This window comes from Erinaceus europaeus, chromosome 4 (genome assembly GCF_950295315.1).
Source record: "Erinaceus europaeus chromosome 4, mEriEur2.1, whole genome shotgun sequence".
Lineage (NCBI taxonomy): Eukaryota > Metazoa > Chordata > Mammalia > Eulipotyphla > Erinaceidae > Erinaceus > Erinaceus europaeus.
This window is the reverse complement of record NC_080165.1, coordinates 63,507,706-63,535,165: the sequence shown is the minus strand read 5'-3', so window position 1 is coordinate 63,535,165 and position 27,460 is coordinate 63,507,706. Positions and strand designations below refer to the sequence as shown.

General features: G+C 38.9%; 1 protein-coding gene across 1 annotated transcript in view; it reads left to right on the top strand.

Annotated features, from left to right (window-relative positions):
* The first annotated feature begins 4,309 nt into the window (after positions 1-4,309).
* Positions 4,310-27,460, top strand: part of KIF6 (kinesin family member 6) — a 538,059-nt gene continuing 514,908 nt past the window's right edge. The window contains exons 1-3 of the mRNA XM_060189745.1: positions 4,310-4,446; positions 8,361-8,470; positions 18,362-18,436. Coding sequence (XP_060045728.1) covers positions 4,381-4,446; positions 8,361-8,470; positions 18,362-18,436 — 251 coding nt within the window. The 5' untranslated portion in view covers positions 4,310-4,380. The remainder of the gene's footprint in view (positions 4,447-8,360; positions 8,471-18,361; positions 18,437-27,460) is intronic.

Here is a 27,460-nt window from a genome sequence, read left to right as displayed (position 1 = left end):
TACCAGGAGATGATTCAGCAGGTAGAGTGCGTACAGTCCATATAAGGTTCCTGGCATCACACTTCCCTGGGTGGCATTCTTCCCTCTCTCCCTGACACATAAAATACAGTATTTTGTTTAAAAAAAAAGTTATGGAGCAATTTTGCAATTTTCTGGTCCTGTTTGAGAACTTCAGATGTTCTGTATCCATGTTAGCATTTGATACTATTTTTCAAAGCTATTCTAAAAGGTAGTACCTAAAATCATTAGCCCCAGACCCCTTCCTTTAAATAGTTATCTATTTATTTACTTACTTATTTTTGTAGCAGGGGGCTCACATATTCTATCACTCCAGGTTCTGTCACTATGGGTCAACACTTTTATTTCAGGTCTATACAGAGGATAGACAGGGAGGCAGTGACAGAGTGAGAGTGAGATTGAGAAGTGCGGGGAGAGAGAGAGAAAGGGAATAAGATATAGTGGAAGAGAGAGAGCATAACGTTCATTTGTCATTTATGGAGTTTTCTCTGGTACCATGGGAATATCAAATGGTGCCAAAACTCAAACCCAGGACTTCACTTATGGCAAGGTGTGTACTCTTCTTGGTGATCTGTCTCCCAGACCTTCTTTTTTGCTAATTAATTGGGTGACTTGTCCTATTTATTAATAAGTTTTTTAAAAAATGTATTCTGGGTGCATCCCTTTATCAGATGAATATTTTGCAAAGCTTTTCTCCTAGGTTGTGCTCACCTTTCATTCTCTAAGAGTTTCCTTCTATTATTATTTTTTTAATTTTGAGATAACTGTAGAATCACATGCAGTTGCAAAAAAGCAATATGCAGGAATCCTTTATTTACTTCCCCAATTTCTCTTAACAGTGACATCTTGCATCACTAAAGTACAATAAAACCACCAAGGGAAGGACACTAATAAAATCCGCCCATTAATTTCAATCTTACTCAACTTTCACAAGTTTTATTGCATTCCTGTGTCTCTATGTGGTCCTTGTTCTATACAACTTCAGCATAAGTATAAGTCTCTGTGACCATGACCACCATAGTCAAGACACAGAATAGTCAATCATAAGAATTTTTACAGCAATACTCACCACATATAATCCCTACCTCCCTCACCTACTACTTACTTCCTTCACCTGCTCCCTACCTAATACATAGCAATCACTAATCTGCTCTATATTTCTATGGTTTTGTCATTTCAAGACTGTTATTTAAATGGAATCATACAGTATTTCATGTTTGAGTCTGGTTTCTTTCTCACAGCATAATTCACTATAAATTCATTCAAGCTGTTTAATGTATTAATTATTCCTTCATTTTAATTTCTGAATAGTATTCCATAGATCTTAAACTATTGAAGGACATTTAGGTTATTTCCAATTTGGAGCTATTGTGAATAAAGCTTCTATGAACATCCATTTATAAGTTTGCATGCAAACACATGCTTTCATTTCTCAGGAGTTTCACTGTTGAAACTTTCAGTAGTTGCATCTCTAGTTTTGTAAAACTGACAAATTATTTTTCAGAGTGGCTGTACTGAATACATTTTATACTATACATTCCAAATAGCAGTGTGGTAGTTACTTAGTTTCTCTAGATTCTTGTGTGCATCTGCTTTTGTCAGTCTAATTTTAGTTTTTCTGATAGGTGTGTAGCAGCAGCTAATTGTAGTTCTAATATATATTTACCTTATGTACAATGATGTTGAACATCTTTTCACTTGCTAACAGTGACTTTAATAGAATCTTTTAAAATTTACTATTTCAATATTTTATCACTTTTCAGAGATATAATTGACATATAACACTGTATTAGTTTAAGGTATATAGTTTTACATGTAATTGCCCACCATAAGGTTAGTGATCACATCACATGATTACCATTTTATTCTGATTAGAACATTTGAAATATACTCTGGTCCCAGCTTTGAATTATTCTATTTCAAAAGTGTTTGTAATCAAATATTGTTAACTACAGTCAAAATGATATGCATTATAGCCTTACTCCTTTTTCAATTGGAGGTTTATACTGTTTAATCATTATTTCCCCCAAACCCTGACTCTCAGCAGCTACACTCTATCTCTTGTTCTTATGTTTAACCTTTTCAAATGTCATAAAATAGTGAAATCACATACCATCTGTCTTCTTCTATACTTTAAAGGATTTATGTATCTATTTTTTTTTTATGGGAAAGAGGCAAGAGATCTGCTCAGCTCAGCTCCACCATATGCAGTGTTAGGTATTGAACTCAGAATCTCAATCATTCAAGTTCTGTGCTCTGACAGAGAGCTAGCTTCCCAACCCTTCTTTCTCTATTATATTTAATTTAGCATAATGCTCTCCAACTTCAGTCATGCTGTGCATTTGCTTTATTCTTTCATCTGCAGGACACTCATTTCCATGTTGTGGCTAATAATGCTGCCAGTGAATATAGGTGTATGGATATCTCTTTGGCAACTCAATTTCAATTATTCGTTTGGGTACATACTCAAGATTAGGATTTCTAGGTCAGAATGCAGTTCTATTTTTAATGTTTTGAGGAATCTCCACATTGATTTCCATATTGGCTGTTCCAATATACACTCTTTTTCTTATTATGACCAATTGCATTAAGAAAGACTCCCCTACTAGGTACATTTATACACATACCCATAAGTTAGGGGCAACTATATACCTCAAAGTAAAAGTGTTTATAGTCCCCTGTGGTTAGATTTAGACCGAATAAGCTCAGCAAGCAAGTAGAAAAGCTTATAGAAGGCACCATAAATTGTCTAATCAAAATTTTACTGCTTAGGCTTAGACACCCTGCTTCCCTACCCCCGACTTCACTTTCCTCAATCACTCTATCTACTCAAATAACTACACAAAAGAAAGTAAGATATATCTCCTAATCTCTCTGACAGCATTAGACTTCCTGGCTTCTTTCTACCATAGGAGCTCTAATTTCATGTGATCTATTCTTACTTTTTTTGGTTCTTGTTATTAAACATTTTATCCTTCTTCATATATTACTGCCTTTCAACCATCAAGTTGCAGATGCTATTCTGATTCCATCCTGACTTTCCTGGGCAGACCACCTCACCAGCTACTCACCTCCCTAGAGCCCTACTCCACTAGAGAAAGACAGAAAAAAGCTGGAAGCTTAAATCAACGTGCCAACTGCATGTGTCCAGCAGAGAAGCAATTACAAAAGCCAGAACTCCTACCTCCTGTGCCTCAAAAAGAATTTTGGCCCATACTCCCAAAGGGGAGAAACACTTAGGGAAGATGACTAGAGCGCTCTGAAACACAATTCCATCAGGATCTCAAAAGAGAAGAGGAAACGACAATTGGAAATAGTAATAGGTGTAGGTGTGTCTGAGAGGGCAGGACCATAGCAAAAGCAAACAAACAAAAACAAAACAACAAGAAAAACAAACCCACATATATATTTATCAACCCATATCTGTGACCCTGGAAGTACTGCAGCTTCCAAAGGAGAGAACGGGGATACAGATCTCTGGTGGTGGGAATGATGTAGAATTATACTCCTGTTATCTCATAATTTTGTAAATCATTATTAAATCACTAATAAAATAAAATAATACTTAAAAAAGAAATAGTCCCCTTTCTTCCAGCAGTGGTCTCTTCAAAAACAGATGAGTTGTCCTTCCATAGAATGCTCGACCATAAATTGTAACTTCTCGATAAAATAACCTCTTCTTTAGCTGAGTTTAAACTCCAAGTGGGCAGACTCAGTTCAGGACCCTGGGGCAGCAGATTACTTGTTACCAATTAAATAGCATTTCTTTAAAGAATGACAACAAAAAAGAAAACACAATGACTAGGATGTAAAAGAGACGTTGGCACAGAGACAGAAAAGATTGAGGTGCAGGGGGGCCAGGTAGTGGCGCACCTGGTTAAGCACCTACATTACAGTGCGCAAGGACCCAGGTTCAAGCCCCTGGTTCCCACCTACAGGGGAAAGCTTCACGAGTGGTGAAGTAGAGCTGTAGGTGTCTCTCTCCCCTCTCAATTTCTCTGTGTCTATCCAGTAATAAATAAATAAAGTTAAAAAAAATCGAGGTGCAGGGCACAACACTGCAAGTGCTCCCCAACAACCTCAGGCAGGAGCAGAGGGAAAGTTGGGAGCCCAGACCCTGAACACGCGCATGCGCCACGCTCTACGCTCGGCCCCGCCCCGTCACCTCTCCTTAGCGTCAGCCCCAGGGGCTGCTCCACCAGGTTTGTAACCAATGAGAAACAGGAGGCGGGGTCCGCCTGTCGCGGTGCTCCTCGGGTAGCGTCCCTAGTTACTGTTGCTAGGGCAGCGGCTCACTCCAGGTGCGTCTGGGAAGTTTTGGGGAACTAGACCCATGAGAGATCAAGGGTCCACACAGAGGCGATGGTGAAGCAGACGATCCAGATTTTCGCCAGGGTGAAGCCCACAGTCCGAAAGCAGCCACAAGGGGTACGGGCCGGAGCTGCTAGCGCCCAGGGCGGGGTGGGGCGGCACGCGAGGGGCCGGGGCTGGGGTGAGGGGCTGGGCGCCCAGCGCGGGTCACTGCGGGAATCCCGGACACAGGGTCTGGGACTCCCGGGGAGGCAGGCAGACACCCAGGCCGCTTCCACCAGCTCTGCCCTGCTGGCCTGCGCACACTCCCGTACTGCTTCTAAGCAGGTGTATCCAGCGGGGACTCACGCCTTGTTTGCACATTTACTCGTGACGGAGCCCTCGCCTTGCACCCCTCTGGAACCTCTCCGGGAAACAGCCACGCAGCTTGCACACAAACACAGAGACATTCAAACCTAAGGTTTCACGCTTGAGCAAACCGTGCAAGCAAATGATGCACCAGTGTACATGTTTGAGAAGCTTTGCACACGGTGAACCTTTGGGAATTTGTTGACTGCATTATTATTTTGCAACATATACATGAATCACAGCATACACTCAGCATACAGATAGATATTTATATGCATCATTCAGAAACTGTGAAATGAGTGCTTACCAGACGCTTAGAAAGGTTAGAAAGAAAGTGAAGACTTGGCTCTTGTTCTGTGAAAGGATATTTTTTTTTGCATGCTTCTTGAATGTTTCAAAACATCGCCCCCCCCCCCGCCTAAAAGTGCATTCTCAGTCTTACTAGAGAGTTGTTCATGAGGGAACCAAGTTAAATAATGTGGTTAAACTACTCATATTCTAATAAGTAATAGAAACTTGGTTTATTTATTGTGTAGTTATTATATTCTAATACTTATTTTCCACTCTCCAGATAAAAATCTTTCTTCTTTATAAAGAGAGGCTCCAGGCATCATATCCATGGATCATATCCAAGAGTGCCTGAAATGGGTATATTATTAATGATGTTGTACACCTATTTCATATTTACAAAAATATTTTTTATTCTTGCCTTGATCTAATTCTAGTCTAAGAAAATTCTCTCCCAAATAATATTTTATACAAACGGTTAAAATTCAATCTATAAACAAATTTTATAGTTATAAGGGATATTTTCTTTAATGCCTCAGAGAATAACTTAGAGTGGTAGTTGGCCACTGTCATATTCTAATCTAAGATCTTTGCTCTTTTTTGAGCAGTGATGTTAATAGTATATAATTTTTATTTTTTATTATCTTTATTTATTGTATAGAGACAGCCAGAAATCAAGAGGATCAGGGGAGATAGAGAGGGAGGGAGACAGAAAGACTCCTACAGCATTGCTCCACTACTCACAAAGCTTTCCCCCTGCAGGTGGGGACCGGAAGCTCCAACCTGGGTCCTTAGGCATTGGGACATGTGCCCTCAATCAGGTGCATCACCACCTGGCCCCGAGTGTTAATAGTATTTTTTAATTTAATTTATTAAAATATTTCTATTAAAATGTGTGGTATCTACCACACCTGTTTTTTTAAAAAACTTAAAAAGATTAATATATTTAATGGGAAAAGGGCGGGGGGAGAGTTGCACATTGCTTTGCTGCTTTTGTTATAGGGTCCTGTGCTCTATCTGCTGAGCCACCTCCTTGACTTGTTCTGTATGTTTCGTTTGCTCTCAGGGATGTTATGCACTCATTTCATTTACCTGCCTGGCTATTAACTTTTTAAAGTTCTTTTTTAGGGATGTGGTGCCCTGTAGTATATTCTTTTAAAATGTCTTTTGAGAAAAGTTAGCCAGAAACTCATGGGCCTGATGCCATTACTTTCTACAAATAATTTCATTTTACAGAATGACTTTTCTACACAAATTCACCGCAATTTAAATGAGAGGATTCAATAAAAATCTGCTTAGGAAAATTACTCAGACTTTCTGGAGATTTACATCGGCTTTTACTTATTTAAGAATATGACTTTTTCCCTATAATCAAACATCTAAATGGGTCTTAGACAGGAAGCATTGCCTGTTAGAAAGAATTTTATTTCCTGGTGAAAGACAAGAAGTCTTTTTTAAAAATCCTCTAAATCTTACAGCTAGCATTTTTTATGGGGCATTACAGAATGCTTCCATTTCTATGACATCATTTGATCCCCACAGCAGTCTTGTTAAGTGAGGGAGTTCTATTTTCCTCATTTTATGTATAAAGAACCATGATTCTTAAAGTGGTGGCTGGTCACACAGCTGAGAAACAGAGCTCAGTGTTGGGTCTATGTCATTGAACACCAAATCTTATTTGAATCTCTTCCTTAACTCATTTAAAAATATTCATTTATTTATTTAATTTTTAAAGATTCTATTCTTTCTCCATTTCTTTCTTTCTTCTCCTCTTTCTTTCTTCCTTCCTTCCTTTCTTTCTTTCTTTCTTTCTTTCTTTCTTTCTTTCTTTCTCTCTTCCTCTATCCTTTCTTCCATTTTTTGCCACTAGGGTTATTGCTGGAGCTCAGTGCCTACACAAGAAATCCACCTCTCCCAACTACCATATTTTTCTTTCCTTCCTCTTCCACCCCCCCATCTTCTCTACCTCCTCCTCCTCCTCTTCTTCCTCTTTTTGGATAGAGACAGAAATTGAGAGGGAAGGGAGAGAAAAAAAAAAAAGAAAGAGAGATGGGGCTAGGTGGTGGCATACCTGATTGAGAACACATGTTACAATGCTTGAGGAGCTAGGTTCGAGGCCCTGGTCCCCACCTCCAAGGGAAAAGCTTTGAAAGTGGTGAAACAGGGCTACAGCTGTCTCTCTTTCTCGCTCCCTCTCTTCCACCCACTTCCCTCTTGATTTATGACTGTCTCTCCAATAAATAAAGATAATAAAAATTTTTTTTAAAGAGAGACACCCGCAACTCTGCTTCACTACTTGTGAAGCTTTTCTTCAGCAGATGTGGAGAGTATGCTTGAATCCAGGTCCTTGATCTTGGCAACATGTGCACTCTATATGGTGTGCCGCCACCCAGACCCTCATTAATTTTTAAAAAATTTTATAGGTAGGTCAATGGTTTACAGTATAATCTTTAACACATAGGCACAAACTTATGAGAGATAGAAGAGTATGGAAGAGAGAGAGAGAGAACGAACTTGAGAGAAGAGGTGACGAGCCCAGGGTAACACAGCTCTGGTATATGATGGTGCTGGGGATTAAATTTGGGCCCTGCTAGGATCTTAAATATCCTCTAATATTGGACTATTTCCTGGGTCTTATATGATCTCTTTGTAGGCTTGACTCTGGATTTTTATTGCCAGTAATGGAGTAGATGACTAAAAAGAATCAGGGAATTCATACTTGTAAGAGAATTGTGTACGACCCTTCATTTTCATATAAGTTTAGAGAGGTTAAATGATTTCTCCCACGTCATTTGCTAATTAGTGACTGAGCTAGGAGAGCCTTGAAAATGACATCAAAGACATGAATTACATGTGTCTTTTGAAACCACATGTCTTTTATCAAATGTTTGGATATGTCTTATGGAAAATTGGGCTTCTTTGAACATTACTTGAATTAGAGCTTTTTTTTTTTGTGAATTCTATGAGAAGTCTCAGACTTAGTACTTTGATCTCTATGTTTAGCATTTTGTGAATGCTCAGTAATGCTTATTGCATGTAGTAAAATGTTGATTTCTGGTACAGAATTCCAAAGTAATACTTAAATTATATGTGCTTTTTGGGATTATTATTTAACTGTCAACAATAGAGACATTCAAGTTTGAACATTAGATCATTCAAAGATGATTTTTGCTTTGAAAGAACTTTCGGTTTTACTTCTTGTTCAGTTTCACATATTAATATTTGTTTGAGTGCACACAGTTCAAAGAGGAAAATTATCCAAATTATACTACATTATAATGTTTTATCTTAAATGGACAATTTTTATACCATTGCAATGCACATCATAATAACATGGTCATAATTCAAACCATAATTTTACCATTTATATTCACTTGCTGTCACCCGTTTTGCAGATTTATTCCATAGAAGAAGATGAAAAATTGCCAACCAGCTTGGAAATCATCGTACCTCGTGATCTGGCAGATGGATTTGTAAATAATAAACGAGAGAGCTACAAGTTTAAGTAAGTTATCTTTATCCATTATTTCTGTTTTACTATTGAACTAGCTGGAATAGCTAGCAGGACTAAGTGTCAGTGGAATAGCTCTTAAACTACTGGTATATGAATACCCACTGTGGCATCATTAGCATTACTTCTTGTGGAGAATGCAGTGCTTGTAACTCATAGAATACAATTCATGTTTTCTTTTTACTATTATACTTACACTTGTTAAGAGTTGTGTTTCTGTAAGGTCCCAACATCCATCCCAACTTCTAAAGAAAAATCATTTGGGGGGTAGGTGTTAATAGTTTACTGTAAAGTTGTTGACAGATGGGTAAAATTTCTCATCTCAACATTATAGGTGTCTGCAAAACTCTCTCACCCCCATTCTAGGTCCTTTTCTACCGTCATATACCAAAGTGCCCCTCTCCCAGCCCCCACCCTAGTCCTTTGTTTTGGTGCAAAGAGGATCCAAAGGGTTTTTTGTTGTTATTGTTGTTGTTGTTTAACTCCAGGGTTATTGCTGGGGCTAGATACCTACACCACTCTATTGCTTCTGGTGGCCATTTTTCTTCTTTCTTCCTTTTCTTTCTGTTTTTCTTCTTTCTCTAGATAAAGATAGAGAGACAAAGAGAGATAGAAAGCGGAGAGACAGAAAGAAGGATGGACATGGCATACTGCTTCACCACTTTTGAAGTTTTACACCTGCAGGCAGTACCCTGTGGTGGCCTGGGGCTTGAACCTGGGTCCCCCTTCATGATAACATATATGCTCTACCAGGTAAACCACTTGATAGTACCCTCAATTTAAAAATATATATATATATATATATATATATTTTTTTTTCTATCAGATGAGATCGGGCATGTGCAAGGGGGCATGACCCCCTTTTAATATCTCTTTACCTAGTGCTATGCTTTTATAGTTTGCTCACTATAGTTTAACACTTAAAGAAGCTTAATGTATGACTATATTTTATTAAATATGGGAACTTAAAAATGAATTTTGTGAGTTACATCAGGGACATCTTTATTTTATTTTTTTATTTTGACTTGCTCAAAGTAAATTATGTTTTTTAAAATTTATTTGTAAAATGGAAATATTGACAGGACCATAGGGTAAGAGGGATACAACTCCACACAGTTCCCATCATCAGAACTCTGTATCCCATCCCCTCCCCTGATAGCTTCCCTATCCTTTAGCCCTCTGGGAGTATGGATCCAGGATCATTATGGGGTGCAGAAGGTGGAAGGTCTGGCTCCTGTAATTCCTTCTCTGCTGAACATGGTGTTGGCAGGTCAATCCATACTCCCATCCTAACTCTCTCTTTCCTTAGTGGGGCAGGGATCTGGCGGGGGGGGGTACTCCAGGACACGTTGGTGGGATTGTCTGCCCAGGGAAGTCTGGTTGGCATCATGGTATCATCTGGAACTTGGTGGCTGAAAAAGCATTGAGATAAAGAGCAGAACAAATTGTAAAATAATCAGGAACCTAAAGGCAAGAAGATAGCAGATGAGATATGGGGTCTCCATTTTGGAAAATCTTTGGCAGTCTATTTTAGGTATATTACAAGGGGCACATGACTTTACTAATTTTTGCCTAAGCCCAACAGCTAACATGCAGGTGGACCAAAGGTATTGTCTGGGGAGATAGTGTGAGAGTGGAAATAGGACTAGAAAGCTGGATCAGGAAAGAGAGTAGCTCCTAAATACGGGGAAAGTATATAAACATTGTTAACTGTAAACCCCACTGATTTGATCTGGGGCCAGTATTTGTCGCAGGAACCTGTGTAACCTCTACATCACTGTAGGTCTGAGCTCGCATTCTGTGGTCACAGCTAGGAACATTCTAGGCTGCACTAACTTCAGGACCCATCTTCCTCAAGTGGTAGAGTATGTTGCCCTACCTCCCATCAGAGAATGGGGCTGTCCTTGCCATTGTTGATCCACACTGAGGGCAAGGGACCCTCTTTATAATATAAATAATATTCAGACCAGACCAGCTATTTCATGCTGTTTTATTCTCCAGTTTTAGACAGAATATGTCATTTCTTTCTCCCTCTATTTTTTTTTGTTTGTTTTTTAGAAATGTTTGAGCCCACATTAAGGTAATTATATACTTGATCTCTAGTCCAAGCTTAGGTTAAGGTGTTCCCCCCCCTCAACACACACAGACCTTTTGTGGGATCTTGATGAAAGAATCCTGATATCCTGATTACTCTCTTACATTTCTCTCTAGACTGTTCTGCATAGGTACTGTTTTCATACTGCTGTTGCTCTTTTCCTTTTAATAAAATCATCTGTTATTTTAATGCCCCCTCCTCTGTTTTTGTGTTTTGTTTTTTTTGCTTCCAGGGTTACTGCCAGGACTTGGTGCCTGCTCTATGAATTCACTGCTCCTGGAGGCCATTCTCCCCCCCCAATTTTTTTGCCCTTGTTGTTGTTATTATTGTTATTGTCATCATTGCTGTTGTTGTTGGATAGGACAGAGAAATTGAGAGAGGAAGAGAAAACAGAGGGGGGAGAAAGACACCTACAGACCTGCTTCACTGCTCATGAAGCAATGCCCCCTACAGGTGGGGAGCCGAGACTAGAACCGGTATCTTTGAGTGGCCATGTGTGCTTATCCCGCTATGCTACTGCCCGGCCCCCTTACACGTAATTTTTATCTCATAAATTATTTTCGGCTGTTTAAAACTCTACCATTTCTCATACATACATTTCTCTCCCTTCACTATCACTTTATCTTCTGAGTCTTGTGCCTCCTTTACAAATGTAAGCAAAGGATTAGGCAGATGCACAGAGGTAGCACACAGGCCTTGTTTTTGAGAGGTCCCAGGCTTGATCCTTGGCATCACTCATAGGCAGGCCTGGGCAGTGCTCTCATCAAATAAGTAAGTAAGTAAAGTAAGTAAAGCAAGCAAGCAAGCAAGTAGGTAAGTAAATAAATAAAATGGTTACAAATTACAAGCAGAGGAAGTCTGGCAGTAGCGCAGCAGGTTAAGTGCACATGGCACAAAACGCAAGGACCAGCGTAAGGGTTTGATCCCCGGCTCCCCACCTGCAGGGTAGTCGCTTCGCAAGTGGTGAAGCAGGTCTGCAGGTGTCTTTCTCTCCTCCTCTCTCTGTCTTCCCCTCCTCTCTCCATTTCTTTCTGTCCTATCCAACAACAACAGCTATGACAACAATAACAACTACAACAAGCACAACAACAAGGGCAACAAAATGGGAAAAATAGCCTCCAGGAGCAGTGGATTTGTAGTGCAGACACCGAGCCCCAGCAATAACCCTGGAGGCAAAAAAATAAAAAATAAAAAAAACAAAGTATCGCACCAAAGTAAAAGACTCTGGGGTGGGTGGTTGAGGAGAATACAGGTCCATGAAGGATGATAGATGACAAAGTGGGGGTTGTATTGTTAAATGGGAAACTGGGGAATGTTATGCATGTACAAACTATTATATTTACTGTTGAATGTAAAACATTAATTTCCCAATAAAGAAATAAATTTAAAAAAAGCCAACCAAACAAACAAACAAAAAAAAATTACAAGCAGAATTGGTAGTTTTCACCATGTCAACTTGACTCCCCACTGCTCTTCATTCCATCTCCTATAGACTAGCCTTCTAGTATGCGACTTTATCTGAAAGGGCCATACTGGTAATACTGGTAAATGTTTGCTACATAATACAGTAGTTACGACTTCTTGAAAACTGATCAGACCTTTCTCTACATAAATATCCTCAATTTGCTAATAAATTTTACTCAACATAACTCTGATTCAGGAACAATTAAATATGTCTCTCTATCATCCCTTTCCAAAGTATTTTTTTCTTCTTATAGTTCATTTAACACATGGCCTTATTGAAAATGTGTCATTTGCTTCTTTTAAAGCTCTAATCATTTTTTCCCTAAATCTTTGAATAAAAAATATTGATGTTATCTTTCTTTTTGCAGTGTTGAGGGCTCATTCATGTGCAATTCTATTATATCTGAACTGAGGTTTTTTTTTTTTTTTTCATTCTTTTAAAATTTCAGATAGAGAAGAGGAGAGCCACCATAGCACCAGAACTTCTAGTGCTATCACAGTCCTATACAGTTCTGGGCCTTGAACCCAGACTCCTGAGCTCACTCACTTCCAGGGCTTTGTTTCTGGCTCTGCTTTTAGCTTTTTAACTAAAGAAATTAATTAAACATTATACACTTCTCCAGGGATAAGTATTTAAAGACTATTATCTCAAAAAAAAAAAAACAACTTCATTAAATCCATGGATATTTGTTGACTACCCAGTAGATGTTTTTTTAATCTGTAGTAGCACAGCAGGGAATGTAAGAGAGTTCCTGCTTTTATGCTTACATTTTAGTAGGTGGAGATGAACAAGCAGATCAGTAAGAAAAAAAATGTGTGTCATAAAGAAAGTAAGTCAAGGAAAGGGGAGTAAGGAGTGCTGGGGTGAGGGTCAGCCAGTGGAGGAGTGGATACAATATTTCACAGAGCAGTTGGGGAAGGCATGTGACATTTGAGCTGAGACTTGAAGGAGGTGAGGAAGTCAGGCACTCAAATATTTAAGGGATGGGGATTCTAGTCCAAGGAAAGAGCCAGAGCAAGGAGAGTGTCTGGTTTGTTTGAAGAATAGTGAAAGAATCCATGTGGCTGAAGTAGTTTAAGAAAGGGAGTAGAGAGTAGGTTGACGGAGCAGCAAAGTGTCCAGATAATACAGAGCATTAAAAGACTTCCCTGGACTGATGACCCCACCAATGTGTCCTGGAGCTCCACTTCCCCAGAGCCCCACCCTACTAGGGAAAGAGAGAGGCAGGATGGGAGTATGGATAGACCTGCCAACACCCATGTTCAGCAGGGAAGCAATTAAAGAAGCCAGACCTTCCACCTTCTGCACCCCATAATGATCCTGGGTCCATACTCCCAGAGGGATAAAGAATAGGGAAGCTATCAGGGGAGGGGATGGAATATGGAGATCTGGTGGTGGGAATTGTGTGGAGTTGTACCCCTCTTGTCCTATGGTTTTGTTAATGTCTCCTTTTTTAAATAAATAAAAAAATAAAGACAGTATAAGGTGGGTTAGCAAGATAGCTCACCTGGATAGTATACCTGCTTTGCCATGTGCACAACCCAGGTCTAAGCCTGGTCTTTACTGCATTGAGATGTGATAGTTTGCTCTCTCTCTTTCTCTCTTTCTCTCTCTCTCTCTTTCTCCCTCTCTCTCTCCCTAAGTCAAACCACAGAGGTGAAGTCTCAGCTACAGAAAACAAGACATTGTAAAGCATTTGGGGGCAAAAAAAAAGAAAAAGAAGGTTTTTCCAAAGTGCCTTGGGAGATGGTGGAGGACCTCAGACTGAAGAGTGAAATCATCTCATTTATGTTTTAGCAGAATCATTTTTGCAGACATGTGGAAAATGTACTGTAAGTGGCTAGAGAGACCAGGCAAGCTATATGGTAAGACAGTAAATTTTGGTAACTTGGGGTAGGGGAGTAGCAAGCAGAAATGCTGAGAAAGAGTTGGATTCTGGTTACATTTTGAAGGTCAGAAATGACAGAATTTTCTGAAGGGTTAGTCATGAAAGGTAATGGGAAGAACCATCAAGGATGCCAGAAAGTGTGGGGTTAGGTGTTTAGAGGGATGGAGTTGTCATTTACTGACATGAGGAAGAAAAAACTGGGGGTAAGAAGACACCAGAATATGCAGAGTTTGAAATACAGTTTAGAGAATTCCATATAAGATATATTATTGGTTAGTTCCAGGTTCATAAGTAAATTACTTTATCTCTGTGGGCCTCAGCTTCTCCTCTCTGTAAAACAAGATTGAACTTGCTAAACTCTCATGATACTGTTTTGTTCTTCAGTGGTTTTCAGAAGATTGATGGTCATGATGCCTTTATAAGCTCTTGTGCATCAATATTGTGTTAAAATGTTTGGAGATGAGGATAATTGATATTAATGCATTTTATATGATTTGTTGTAATACCTGCCCTCTCTGTACTTGAGCAGGAGGTAGATATAATTCCTGTTACTTAAGTAAGTGGCTAATTGATTCACTTAGGCATCACTCACTGACTTGGTAAAAAAAAAAAAGACTTCTTATCTTTCTCTTTAAGCATGCTTGGCAAGTTCTCAGACATGAGAGTAGGCAATGCTCTGAAGAGACACAAACAGTCGTGTATTTTGTGTTATGTTATTGTTTATCTATTTGCTAAATCCGATAGTGGTCATTTTCAGTTCTCATGCTGTTATTGCCACAGATCACTGATACAGATGACCACTCTATCGTCCCATCCCCTGAAGTATTTTCTTCACTCGGCTTCTAAGATGTCACAGTCTACTGGGTTTCCATTTACCTTTCCGCCACTCCTCAGTAAATATTGTTATCTAAAGTATAATCTTGTCTGCAGAATGACACAGGAGCCAGAGCAGAGATAAAATTCAAGTTGTCAGGAGTTGGGTGGTAGCGCAGCAGGTTATGCGCACATGGTGCAAAGCGCAAGGGCCATCATAAGGATCCTGGTTCAAGCCCCCGGCTCCCCACTTGTAGGGGAGTTGCTTCACAGGCGGTGAAGCAGGTCTGCAGGTGTCTGTCTTTCTCTCCCTCTCTCTGTCTTCCACTCCTCTCTCCATTTCTGTCTGTCGTAATCAACAACCACAACATCAATAACAACAACAATAATAACTACAACAATAAAACAACAAGGGCAGCAAAAGGGAAAATAAATAAATAAATAAAAAGTCCCTCTCTGAAATAAAAAAAGAATCAATAAAAAAAGAAATTCAAGTTGTCATTTTTACTACTGTTACCCAAGTTGAAAGAGGTCTTTTTCTGTATCTAAGATCATATCCCAAGATCACCTTTTTTTGGTCATATGCTTCTTTCTTGAAAATAAAGGCTAATAATGTTGGTTAAAAACCATGAATTTTGGGCCAAGAAGATATCACAGTGTTAGTTCACAACACTTGTATGTGAGAGATGTCCCAGATTTGATCCCTGGAACTATCAATAATAGCCAGAGTTGAGTGATGCGCCAGGCAAAAAAATCAAACCAAACAAAACAGTGATGAACTTTATTCCATCTTACATTTTCAGTACAACTTTAGACATCTCTCTGAACTTCACAACAGTAAAAACACTACCATCTTTAATGTAGTCTGTATGATAATTGCATATATTTGAACATGTGCCCTATTCAGTTGCATAGGCAGACACATAGACCAAAGTTTCCTATACCATTCTGAAAGGTGCTTGGGATACTTGTTTGAAAGGTTTCTTTTTACCTATTCTCACTTAAATTTTGAAACCTTTTTGTATGTGTAATGTTGGCATCTCACAACACCCAGAAATATTTCTGGGTCAATTTTTTTCATCCCTCAAATATATTTTTAAAAAATTATTTTCATTCATTCATTCATTCATTCATTCATTCATTCATTCATTAATTCTTTATTGGATAGAGACAGCCAAAAATTGAGAAGGGAAGGGGAGATAGAGAGCAAGAGAGAAAAAGAGACACCTGTAGACTGCTTTATCACAAATGAAGCTATCCCCCTGCAGATGGGGACCAGAGACTTGAACCTGGTTCCTTGTAACATGTGTACTCAAGTAGGTGTGCCACCACCTGACCCCTACCCTTTAAATATTTTTAAATGGAGAAAGGGAGACAGTGAACAAGAGAAGGAGAGACACCACAGCACCACTCCACTATTCATGGCACTCCACTAGTTCTATGGGAATTCTGCTGCTCTCACATGGTGCTGAGGTTTGAGCCTGGGCCCTCCAAGTCCATATTTTACTAGGTGAGCTCTTTCCCATCCTTGAAAACATTTATTTATTTATTTATTTTTACCACCAGGGTTATTCACTGGCTGCATGATGAGAGACACAGGGAGAGAGAGAGAGAGAGAGAGAGAGAGCATTCTGAGTCAGACTTTTTCTACAAGATAATTCACAAATGAGTGCCAGTGAATAAAAAAGAAAAATAAAAAAAAATCAGTGAAAGGAAAAAGATTTTTCAGATTAGCTTTAAGGAAAGTAAAACAGAAGTGGAGAACAGAGAGAGAGAAGCAAGTTCCTCCTACAATGTGTAGCACACCCAATCACCTATCAGTGGAAAAAGCAGCAACAGCTAATTTTTCTCAACCACTTTTGAAGCAGCCTCCTCCCAGAGCTCAGGCCAGGTGTTGTCTCTGAGTTGCCACCTTGGCTCGGCCCCCTGATACCTGCATGATGAACCCATTGCTCCCAGGGGTCTTTTTTTTTTATAAGGAGAGAGAGAGAGAGAGACATCTACAGCACTGTTTCACCACTCATAAAACCTCCTACTCTCATCCCCATGGCCCCATGCCATGCAGTTGGGAACCAGGAACTTGAACCCAGGCCCTCATGCTTGGTAATTAGTGCATGTCACTGGGTGAGAGCCACTCCTAGTCCTCCCCTCAAAATTTTAAATATGCAATTAACATCTTTACATTTTGCAGGAAGAGTTAGGGTATTGCCTGCCTCATATGCTTGTGCATTGTCTTTTTCTCCATAATGGTTTAATGTTTTAAAGCTGCTGGTATCAGCTTACCAAGCTGTATAAGAACAGGTTGTATCACTCCAATGCCAGATATTTGTCTGTGCTAATGATCCTGTGCAAAACCAAGTTCAGGGGCTGGGGCCAAGTGGCACACTGGGTTAAGTGCCCTCATTACCATGCATGAGGATTTTGGTTCAAGCTTCCACTCCATACCTGCAGGGGGACAATTCACAAGCAGCAAAGCAGGTGTGCAGGTATCTCTCTTTCTCTCTCCCTTTCTGTTTACCTTCCCTCTCTCTATTTCTCTCTGTCCTATCAAATAAAAAATAAATAAAAAGTAGAGGAGCAGTAGATTGTACAGGCACTGAGCTTCGACAATAACTCTGGTGGCAAACAAAAACAAAAACAAAAAACAAGTTTAGACACCACTGCTATAAGAAAAAAGTTGATACCAGTCTCCCTTTCCATTGCTTTAGATTTGCCAATCTGAAGACTTCTCATTATAAGATAGGTCTATCTTTTTTTTAATTTTTTTATTTAAGAAAGGATTAATGAACAGAAACATAAGGTAGGAGGGGTACAACTCCACACAATTCCCACCACCCAATCTCCATAACCCACCCCCTCCCATGATAGCTTTTCCATTCTCTAGCCCTCTGGGAGCATGGACCCAGGGTCATTGAGGGTTGCAGAAGGTAGAAGGTCTGGCTTCTGTAATTGCTTCCCAGCTGAACATGGGCATTGACTAAGGTTGGTCCATACTCCCAGTCTGCCTCTCTCTTTCCCTAGTAAGGTGTGTCTCTGGGGAAGCTGCGCTAGGTCTATCTTTAACTTTTGACGTATATTAGTAGCAAAATGGGACAGAACTGCCCTGCAGGTTAAATGAATGACAGAATGCAATCTCTAATAAATGGAAAATAAACTTCAGCTCAGAAATTTTAAATTAGAGTTCAATGATCATACATTTCACAGCTGTGCTCTTTTTTTTTTTTTTTTTGTTTTTACAGACTATTTACTTTCTGTTCTTGGGTTTCCATTCCATTCACCTATCTAGATTTGAGTTTGTAGACACTGTCCCTCTTGAAAGCTAAAAAACAAACAAAACAAAACAAACCCGAAAAACAGTTTATTACTTGCTTCAAAGCTGCTGCAGTTTTTCATAGCGATTTATTATGCAGATCTTGTCAAAGCAATACTGTTTACCCACCATTTGTGTAAGGGGGTATAAAAGTGCATTGTGGTCAGGGCGACAGGGCAAACGTTGAGCAAGGTTAGGTAAGCTTCATGATGTAAATATGGGTAATGTTTAAGGCTTCTAGGGAAAAAATATCTACTAATCCAATAGTGTTTGAAGACGCAGCTTTTAAATAATTACTGTCTTCACATTTGCAGATTTCAAAGGATTTTTGATCAAGATGCAAACCAAGAGATCGTTTTTGAAAACATTGCCAAACCAGTTGCTGAGAGGTAGGATTTCCTGTATTTTGTTCAGTGGGTTAGTGGTTTTTCATCTTGTCTTCAATTCTCAGATCATTGTGGTAATGCACTTCACTATATCAATTATATACTCAGACTGCAGGGCATGTAATGATAACATTAATACCTCTACTCATATAACTGTTTGTTTTAGATTCTGAGCCTCAAAAGCAATTTGGTGAGGCTGACAATATAGTTACCACTCCTGTTAGAAAAAAAGATATATAGAATCTTTGGGGATCAGAGAGACTAACTGACACTGTTCAGCATTGCATGGTTAGTAGTGGCAGAGTCTCATATGGCTGTCTATTCTGATGAATCTATGTGCTTTTTTCACAGTTTTGTGTTTCAAAAATATGGTTAGATGAACTAAAGGCCTGGTGTGAGTGACACCTGGGATTCTTAACAGTGGTTGATTCAGCTCTGCCTCAGTATAATGACTACATTACTTCTATATAGGGTCCTTCTATTTCTAAATATCCAGATGATTTCATACTTCTTAATACTAGCACCAAGCTCACTTCGGGATGCCAAATACATCAATATATACTTTTATTTGTACATCTTGGTGAAATCTCCTTGAGATAGACATTCAATTTCTTTGTTACTGTTGTTTTGGGGGCTTCACTGCTCTGGGATGGATATTTCAGATAGAAAGGGAGAAAGAGGGGGCCAGTTGGTAGTGCACCTGGTTAAGTGAACATAGTAGTAAAAGCAAGGACCAGTGTAAGGATCTGAGTATGAATCTCTGACTTCCCACTTGCAGGGGGGTGCTTCACAACTGGTGAAGCAGGTGCTCAGATGTCTGTCTTTCTGTCTTCCTCTCTATCTCCTTCTCCTCTCTCAATTTCCCTCTATCCTATCCAATAAAATGGAAATAAAAGGTCTCAGGAGTAGTGAATTTGTTGCACCAAGCCCCAGCAATAATCCTAGAAGAAAGAAAGAGAAGGAAAGAAAGGAGAGAGAGAGAGAGAGAGAGAGAGGGAGAGAGAGAAAGGAAGAAGGGAAGGCAGGAAGAAAGAAAGAAAGAAAAAAAGAGGAAGAAACTCCGTAGCACTAAGGCTTCCCCAGGTGCTGTAATAATCCCATGTGGTATACTGAGGGTTTGAACCTGGGTACTGTGTAGGCAAAGCAAGTACCCTCCCAAGTGAACTGTCATACCAGCTTCTCAAGTATTTTGATGAGCATATTTTCCTTTCATTGGGAATTTATATGGAAAGTAAGGTTGCTCTCCAATCCTGAAATCATTTGGGTGAATTTTTAAAAATTTATTTTATTAATGATTTAATAATGACAAGATTATGTGACAAGAGGGGTACAATTCCATACAATTCTCTCCACCAGAGTTTGTATCCCATCCCCATCCATAGGAAGTTTCCCTATTGTTTATCCCTCGAGAGTATGGATGAAATATCTGTATAGGGTGCAGAAGGTGTGAGGTCTGGCTTCTCTAATTGCTCTCCACTGGACATGGACATTGGCAGGTTGATCCGTACTTCCAGCCTGTTTCTGTCTTTCCCTAGTGAGGTAGGGCTCTGGAGAGGTGGGGTTCCAGGACATACTGGTGAGGTCGTCTGCCATTTGGGTGATTTTAATGGCCTATTAATCCCAAGATCTGTCTTTAAATTTAAAATGAAAGCTGTGTTTGTTAAATAGATGTAATTTTCAAGCCCCCTAATTTGAGTACTCTTTCCCACAGATTTTGCTGAAAATGTGTTGCTGAATTTTGTCCTTCAGACTCCTGTTTTATAAATCTTGTTAAAACCAGGCCTTTCTCTTTTAATACATTCTCTCTTCACTGTGGCCATAGTGCGGTTGAGTAGGTTTAAATTATTTTAGTTGTAGTCACAATCCAACAACTTCTCTTTAGATTACATTCAGTTTTCTTTGAATGCCACACATTTCTAATATGCTGCTTCTTACAGTAATCATTTTGGTAATGTCTATTTTCTTTTTTTTATGTTTTTTTAATATTTATTTTATTTATTTATTCCCTTTTGTTGCCCTTGTTGTTTTATTGTTGTAGTTATTATTGTTGTTGTCATTGTTGGATAGGACATAGAGAAATGGAGAGAGGAGGGGAAGACAGAGAGGAGGAGAGAAAGACAGACACCTGCAGACCTGCTTCACTGCCTGTGAAGCGACTCCCCTGCAGGTGGGGAGCCGGGGTTTGAACCGGGATCCTTATGCCGGTCCTTGTGCTTTGCGCCACCTGCGCTTAACCCGCTGTGCTACAGCCCGACTCCCGATAATGTCTATTTTCACATAGCTGATCTTATTGTATCTTTTGTTCTGAAGTCTGCAAAAGGTCTTCAGGAAAGAAACCTTAGTTTCTGGTTCATGGCTGTTTGGTTTTTCCTCCCATTACTGACACTTTCTACTATTTTGAGCCCATTCCTTCCACTATTGCCGCTTTTCTCTCTTCCCCTTTATAGAAAATTGCTTTAAAATGCTTTGCTGTCTTTTCTACTCTACTTTTTCTCTGGAAGTCTGATCCTTTCAGCTTTTGACCCCTCAATCCTCTGAAATTACTATCATCAAAGGCAGCTACTACTTTATTTGATAAATCAATAATGACCATTTCTCATCTTATTTCTTCTTCTTCTTTTAAATTTCTTTATTGGGGAATTAATGTTTTACATTCAACAGTAAATACAATAGTTTGTACATGCATAACATTTCCCAGTTTTCCATATAACAATACAACCCCCACTAGGTCCTCTGTCATCCTTCTTGGATCTGTATTCTCCCCACCCACTAATCCCAGAGTCTTTTACTTTGGTGCACTATACCAATTCTAGTTCATTTTCTACTTGTGTTTTATTTTCTGATCTTGTTTTTCAATTTCTGCCTGAGAGTGAGATCATCCCATATTCATCCTTCTGTTTCTGCCTTATTTCACTTAGCATGAATTTTTAAAGGTCCATCCAAGATTGGCTGTAAATCTCTATCTCATAGAACTAAAGATTGATAAAGGTTGGGAGTTTGTTCCTTTTACTGATTTGACAAAAACATACAACCTGGTGATGACAAGATTTTAAACATGGCAAGCTAGAATATTTTTTAGTCTAGGTGTTTATTTTTATCCAGTTAATGATAAAAGATAGCTTCTTTGGGGCTGAGGAGACAGCATAATGGTTACGCAAAAGTCTTTTATTCTGGAGGCTCTGAGGTCCCAGGTTCAATCCTCAGTGCCACTATAAGCCAGACCTAAGCAGTGCTGTGGTCTTTTTCTCTCTGTTTCTTTCTCTCTGTATTTCTTTTATTATAAAATAAATAATATATTTAAGAAGATAATCTCCTTTATCAATAAGAAATGTCTCCCTTTTTGCCTGTCTTAAAATAGTATTTTTATGTTCCATTTTTTCCTAAATCTTTTTTTAATATATTTTTTAAATATTTATTTTATTTATTTATCCCCTTTTGTTGCCCTTCTTGTTTTCGTGTTGTAGTTATTGTTGTTGTCATCGTTGTTGAATAGGACAGAGAGAAATGGAGAGAGATGGGGGAAGACAGAGAGAGGGAGAGAAAGATAGACACCTGCAGACCTGCTTCACCACTTGTGAAGCAACTCCCCTGCAGGTGGGGAGCTGGGGGCTTGAACCAGGATTCTTACGCCGGTCCTTGCGCTTTGCGCCACCTGCACTTAACCCGCTGCGCTACAGCCCGACTTCCAGCTTTTATTATTATTATTATTATTATTTCTTTATTGGGGGATTAACTAAAGTGTTTTTGTTGCTTATTTTTGTTATTCTTTATATAGTTTATCTTTCATGACCTTTTAATTCAGTTGTGTTAAATCACCTAAGGCCAAAGTTACTTTAAACCTTTTTTTTTTTCCTAAATTTTTATTTATAGGAAGGAGACACTGACAAAAACCATAGGATAAGAGGGGTACAACTTCACATAATTCCCACCACTAGAACTCCATATCTTGTCCCTTCCCCTGATAGCTTTCCTATTCTTTATCCCTCTGGGAGTATAGACCCAGGGTCATTATGGGGAACAGAAGGTAGAAGTTCTAGCTTCTGTAATTGCTTCTCTGCTGAACATGGGCATTGACAGGTCGATCCATACTCCCAGCCTGTCTCTTTCTTTCCCTAGTGGGTGGGGCTCTGGGGAAGTGGGGCTGCAGGGCACATTAGTGGAGTTGTCTGTCCAGGGAAGTCTGGTTGGTTTCATAGTAGCATCTGGAACCTGGCGGCTGAAAGAAGAGTTAACATATAAGGCAAACAAATTGTTGACTTTTGAACTTAAAGGCTGGAATATTGCAGATTAAGATTTGGGGTCTCCGTTTTGTAGATAGCTAGTAGGCCTATTTTAGTTATATTTCAAAGGGCCCATGACTATACTAGTTTTTTTTTTTCCTAGTCTGACATCTGATATGCAGGTAGATCCAAGTTATTGTTTGGGGAGATGATGTCATGGCTGGATAAAGGGCTAGAAAGCCAGATCAGGGAAGACAGTAGCTCCCAAATATGGGAAAGGTGTTTAGTTATTGTTGAATGTAAACCCCATCGATTTGATCTGCTCTGGGACCCATGTTCAGCTTAGGAGCTTATGTGACCTCTGCATCCCTGTAGCTCTTAGCTCACATTCTGTGGTCATGAGTAGGCATGTTCCAGGCTGCCCCAATTTCAAGACCCATCTTCCTCAGGTGGAACATAGAGTATGTTGTCCAGCCTTCCTTCAGAGGATGGAACATTCTCTTCCGTTGTTGATCCACGTTGAAGGCAAGGTCCTATGGGGGCCCACAGAGGGGTCTATTGTGTTGTTCCTGATAGAGATGAGACCAGTAACAATGGAGAGAGGGATTTATTCGTGGTCTAGGCCCATCATGTCTGTTTGGAAATCTCAAGACTCTCCAACTAGGGCCCCAGCTGATGGGGTGACCTGATAGTGACTAAAAAAGAGTCATTGTTAAAATATATCAGTCTCTTGTCCTTACTCAGCTTTTGTAATCCTTACTTTGATACGGTTAGCTTTGGAGTGACTAAGGGAAGTGTGATAGGAAGTAGGTGAGGAGTGAGGAGGATATCTATGTCTAAGTAGAAACTATTTCATTAGGAACTTTATGGTGTCTTTATGAGGCTGAAGATTTGACATTCCATGCCTGACGTCTCTGGACACAGTCTGAAGTGAAGCACGCCAAGGTGGTACTCCTTGCATTGATTAGGTTGGCATCAGTAGATGCAATATCATTTGGTATGAATTGAGAGAAACAGTCAGTAAAGTGAGCTCCATCCTAGAGGTTCTAGGACTGGGGGAATATTGGCTCTATAGAAGAAGCAGGAAGTTCTTGCTGTCTTAGGGTTTAAGAAGGCAATAGATAGTTAATGCTGTAATCAAATTATTTGGCAACTGGTTTAACTTAGAAAATTCCATTGTTAGGATTTGCTGTATCATACACAACATCACCATAATTTATGTCCTTTGACATTATTTATATATAGCTGTGTCTTATAGTAACGCCACCAGTTGGTTCTGTTCTCCCTGGTCTAAGCTTTTAGGAGAGTCAACATTTCAAAGACTTAGCCTATGGTTTGTGCATTAAAAAGTTTGTGACATTCAATCAATTTTCCCCTCTCATGTTAATTAAATAGTGATATATATATATATATATATCTACAAGTTAATAGGAGTGTACATAAACACCACTACTGAAAGACTGTGTCTCATCCCATCCTACCCACCACTTTAGACCTTTTATGTACAACAAGCAGTTAGAAACATTCTTGAAACAAACAAAAAGATATAAATTCTTAGAAAAAAGAGTTATCCAAAGAAAAATCAAATGGAAATGTTTTAAGAAGTAGAAATTATGACCACTGATATTAAAAATATAGTAGACAGGTTTATTAACAATGGCAATATAAGAGGAAATAACCAATGAATTTGAAAATAGAAATAATGGAAATATCTCTATGGATAAAACAAAACAGAAAACACTGAAAAAGGTAAAAAAAAAAAAAAAAAAAAGAAAGAACATACCACTAGGGACTCTGAGAATTATTGTTAAGGATCTAATATTCCTGTCATCAGAATCCCAATGAAGAATAGAGAGAAAGCAGTGGAGAATAGTATTCAAAGAGATTATTACTGAAAATTTCCCCAATTTGGCAAGAGGCATATTTAGATTTTGGAAACTAAGAAAGCCACAAACAACATGTACTTAAAAAAAATAAATGAAGTTCATTCCAAGACAATCACAGTAAAACTTTAGAAAACTAAAAGCAAAGAAATAATCTGAAAACAGTGAGATAAATGATGTTTTTCTTTTTTTAATTTTATTTATTTATTTATTGATTTATTTATTTATTCCCTTTTGTTCCCCTTGTTGTTTTATTGTTGTAGTTATTATTGATGTCTTCATTGTTAGGACAGAGAGAAATGGAGAGAGGAGGGGGAAGACAGAGAGGGGGAGAGAAAGATAGACACCTGCAGACCTGCTTCACCACTTGTGAAGGGACTTCCCTGCAGGTGAGGAGCCAGGGCTCTATCCGGGATCCTTACATCAGTCCCTGCGCTTTGCGCCACCTGTGCTTAACCCGCTGCACTACAGCCTGACTCCCAAATGATATTTTTCTTACAGAGAAGTAATAATATAAATTATGTGGAGAAGTTTGCTAATAGTTTTATAGGTTTTCCTCTGTATGTGACTTTTATTTTCCTCTGCAGCCTTCAGGATACTTTCTTTATCCTTACTTCTTTCCACTATAACTATGATGTGTCTTAGTTCTCTCTAATTTGTCCCTGATCTGGCTAATTCTGTTTTCTGCCTCCCTTCCTTCAACTTCATTCTTTAGTTCAGTTTTTTTTTTCTTCCATGTTCAATTACAGTATTAGCTTGTTCTGCTAGCTGGACTCTTAGCTCAGCTATTTCAGCTTTTAGTTCTTTGATTATCTCAAGATAACCCATGTTTTCTTTCAGGATTTCATTTGTTATTTCCTTATTTCTGTTATACCTCAAAAGCTTTCCTCACTCCTGTGATTCAAACATCAATTAATGTTTGAATGCTTTCTTCATTCATTGTTGCTCTGGCTTGCTTGGAATTTTTTCTGAGCTCCTGTCCTGGTTCATTGTTGTGGAACATTTTTTTTTTATTATTATTTGATCATTATTTACTAGATTTCTCTTCAGAAAACTTGGGAGTCTAGAAACAAAATATCAAGATAGTCTCATGTACTGAAAGAAAAGAACTGTCACCCTTGAATCCTATACTCATTGTGATTCTTCTTCAAGAGTAAAGGGAAAGTAAAGATATTTACCCACAATGGGAAACGAAGAGAATTAGTCTCCGGCATGCCTATGAGAGAAGGAGATTTAAAGAAGATATTAGAAAGAAGGGGGGGGGGTGTTAATGAGATAGCTCACCTAGTAGGATGCCTGCTTTTATCATGCTCAGAGCCAAAGTTTAAGCCTCTGCTATACCACATGGGGGAAACTATCGCACTGACAAAGCTGTGGTTTCTCTCCCTCTTTCTTTCTCTGGTCAATTATCAACCACTGTGTAGTTCTCTATCTTGCTTTACAATGATAGTTACTAGGTCAATGTCAGTGTCCTGCTCTCAGTGATATGCTATAGTTAAGTGCTATGTAGCCATTTTGGAAAACCTGAATGAGATATATACAGAACCATTTTTTACACTCTTTTCAATTTCCTACACATGTATAATTATTTCCAAAGTAAATGTTAATATTCCCAGATATGAAAGTTTTAGTGTCATTTGTTCTGTGATACTCTTCTGTTCAGTAAATTAGGTAATCTAAACTGTTCAACTAAAGTGTGTCCTCCATTTGACTTAGTAAATCTAATCCTGCTTAACATTCACCAAAACATGCCTGCCAGGAAACAGTTACACTGACTTTAAGTGGAAAACCCTGGTCACTACTGAATTATTAAAAAAAAAAAAATTGGCTTCCACAGATCTGTTTACCTTCTGGTCACAATTTACTTCAATAAATATATTATTTATAGACATGTACCTGTGTTTCACTCCACTGTCTACTACACTGAATCTCCTAATAATGCTACATTTCTGACTTTTGTGATTTTTCTTCATATTTATTTTTTATCATTGTTAGGGTTTTAGCATGCCAGGCTGACATATATATATATATATATATATATATATATATATATATATAGAGAGAGAGAGAGAGAGAGAGAGAGAGAGAGAGAGGGGGGGGGAAGAGCGAGTTAGGAAAACATACCACAGGGCCATAGTTGTTTCTTTCAGTGCAGTGGGAGTTGGTTTCAAAGGTGGATTGCACACTTGAAAAAGCTGGCACACAATTTTGGTGAGGTATCTTGTAGCCAATTAAAAATTAAATTACTAGATGTAACATTAAAAATATATTCAACTTAAAGATGACTGTAGCTATAAACAAGAATACATATATATATATATATATATATACAGAACATAAATATTCAATTTAGAGCTGTGAAATTGCATAGGATGATGACCTTGAAGTTATTTTTAAATTTTTTTTATTTATAAAATGGAAACACTGATAAAAACATAGGATAAGAGTGGTACAATTCCCACCACCAGAGCTCTGTATCCCATCCTCTCCCGACAGCTTTCCTGTTCTTTAAACCCCTGGGAGTATGGACCCAGTGTCATTATGGGGTGCAGAAGGTGGAAGGTCTGGCTTCTGTAATTGTTTCTCCACTGAACATGGGTGTTGGCAGGTTGATCCATACTCCTAGCCCATCTCTCTCTTTCCCTAGTGGGGCAAAGCACTCAGGAAGCAGAGCTCCAGGAAACATTGCTGGGGTCATCTGTCCAGGGAAGTCCGGTTGGTATCCAGATGTTAGCATCTGGAACCTGGTGGCTGAAAAAAGCGTTAACATATAAAGCCATACAAATTGTTGATTAATCATGAACCTAAAGGCTGGAATATTGCAGATAAAGATTTGGAGTCTCCATTTTGGAAATAGCTAGTAGATCTATTTTAGGTATGTTCCAAAGGGCCCATGACTTTATTAGTTTTTGCCTGAGCCTGAC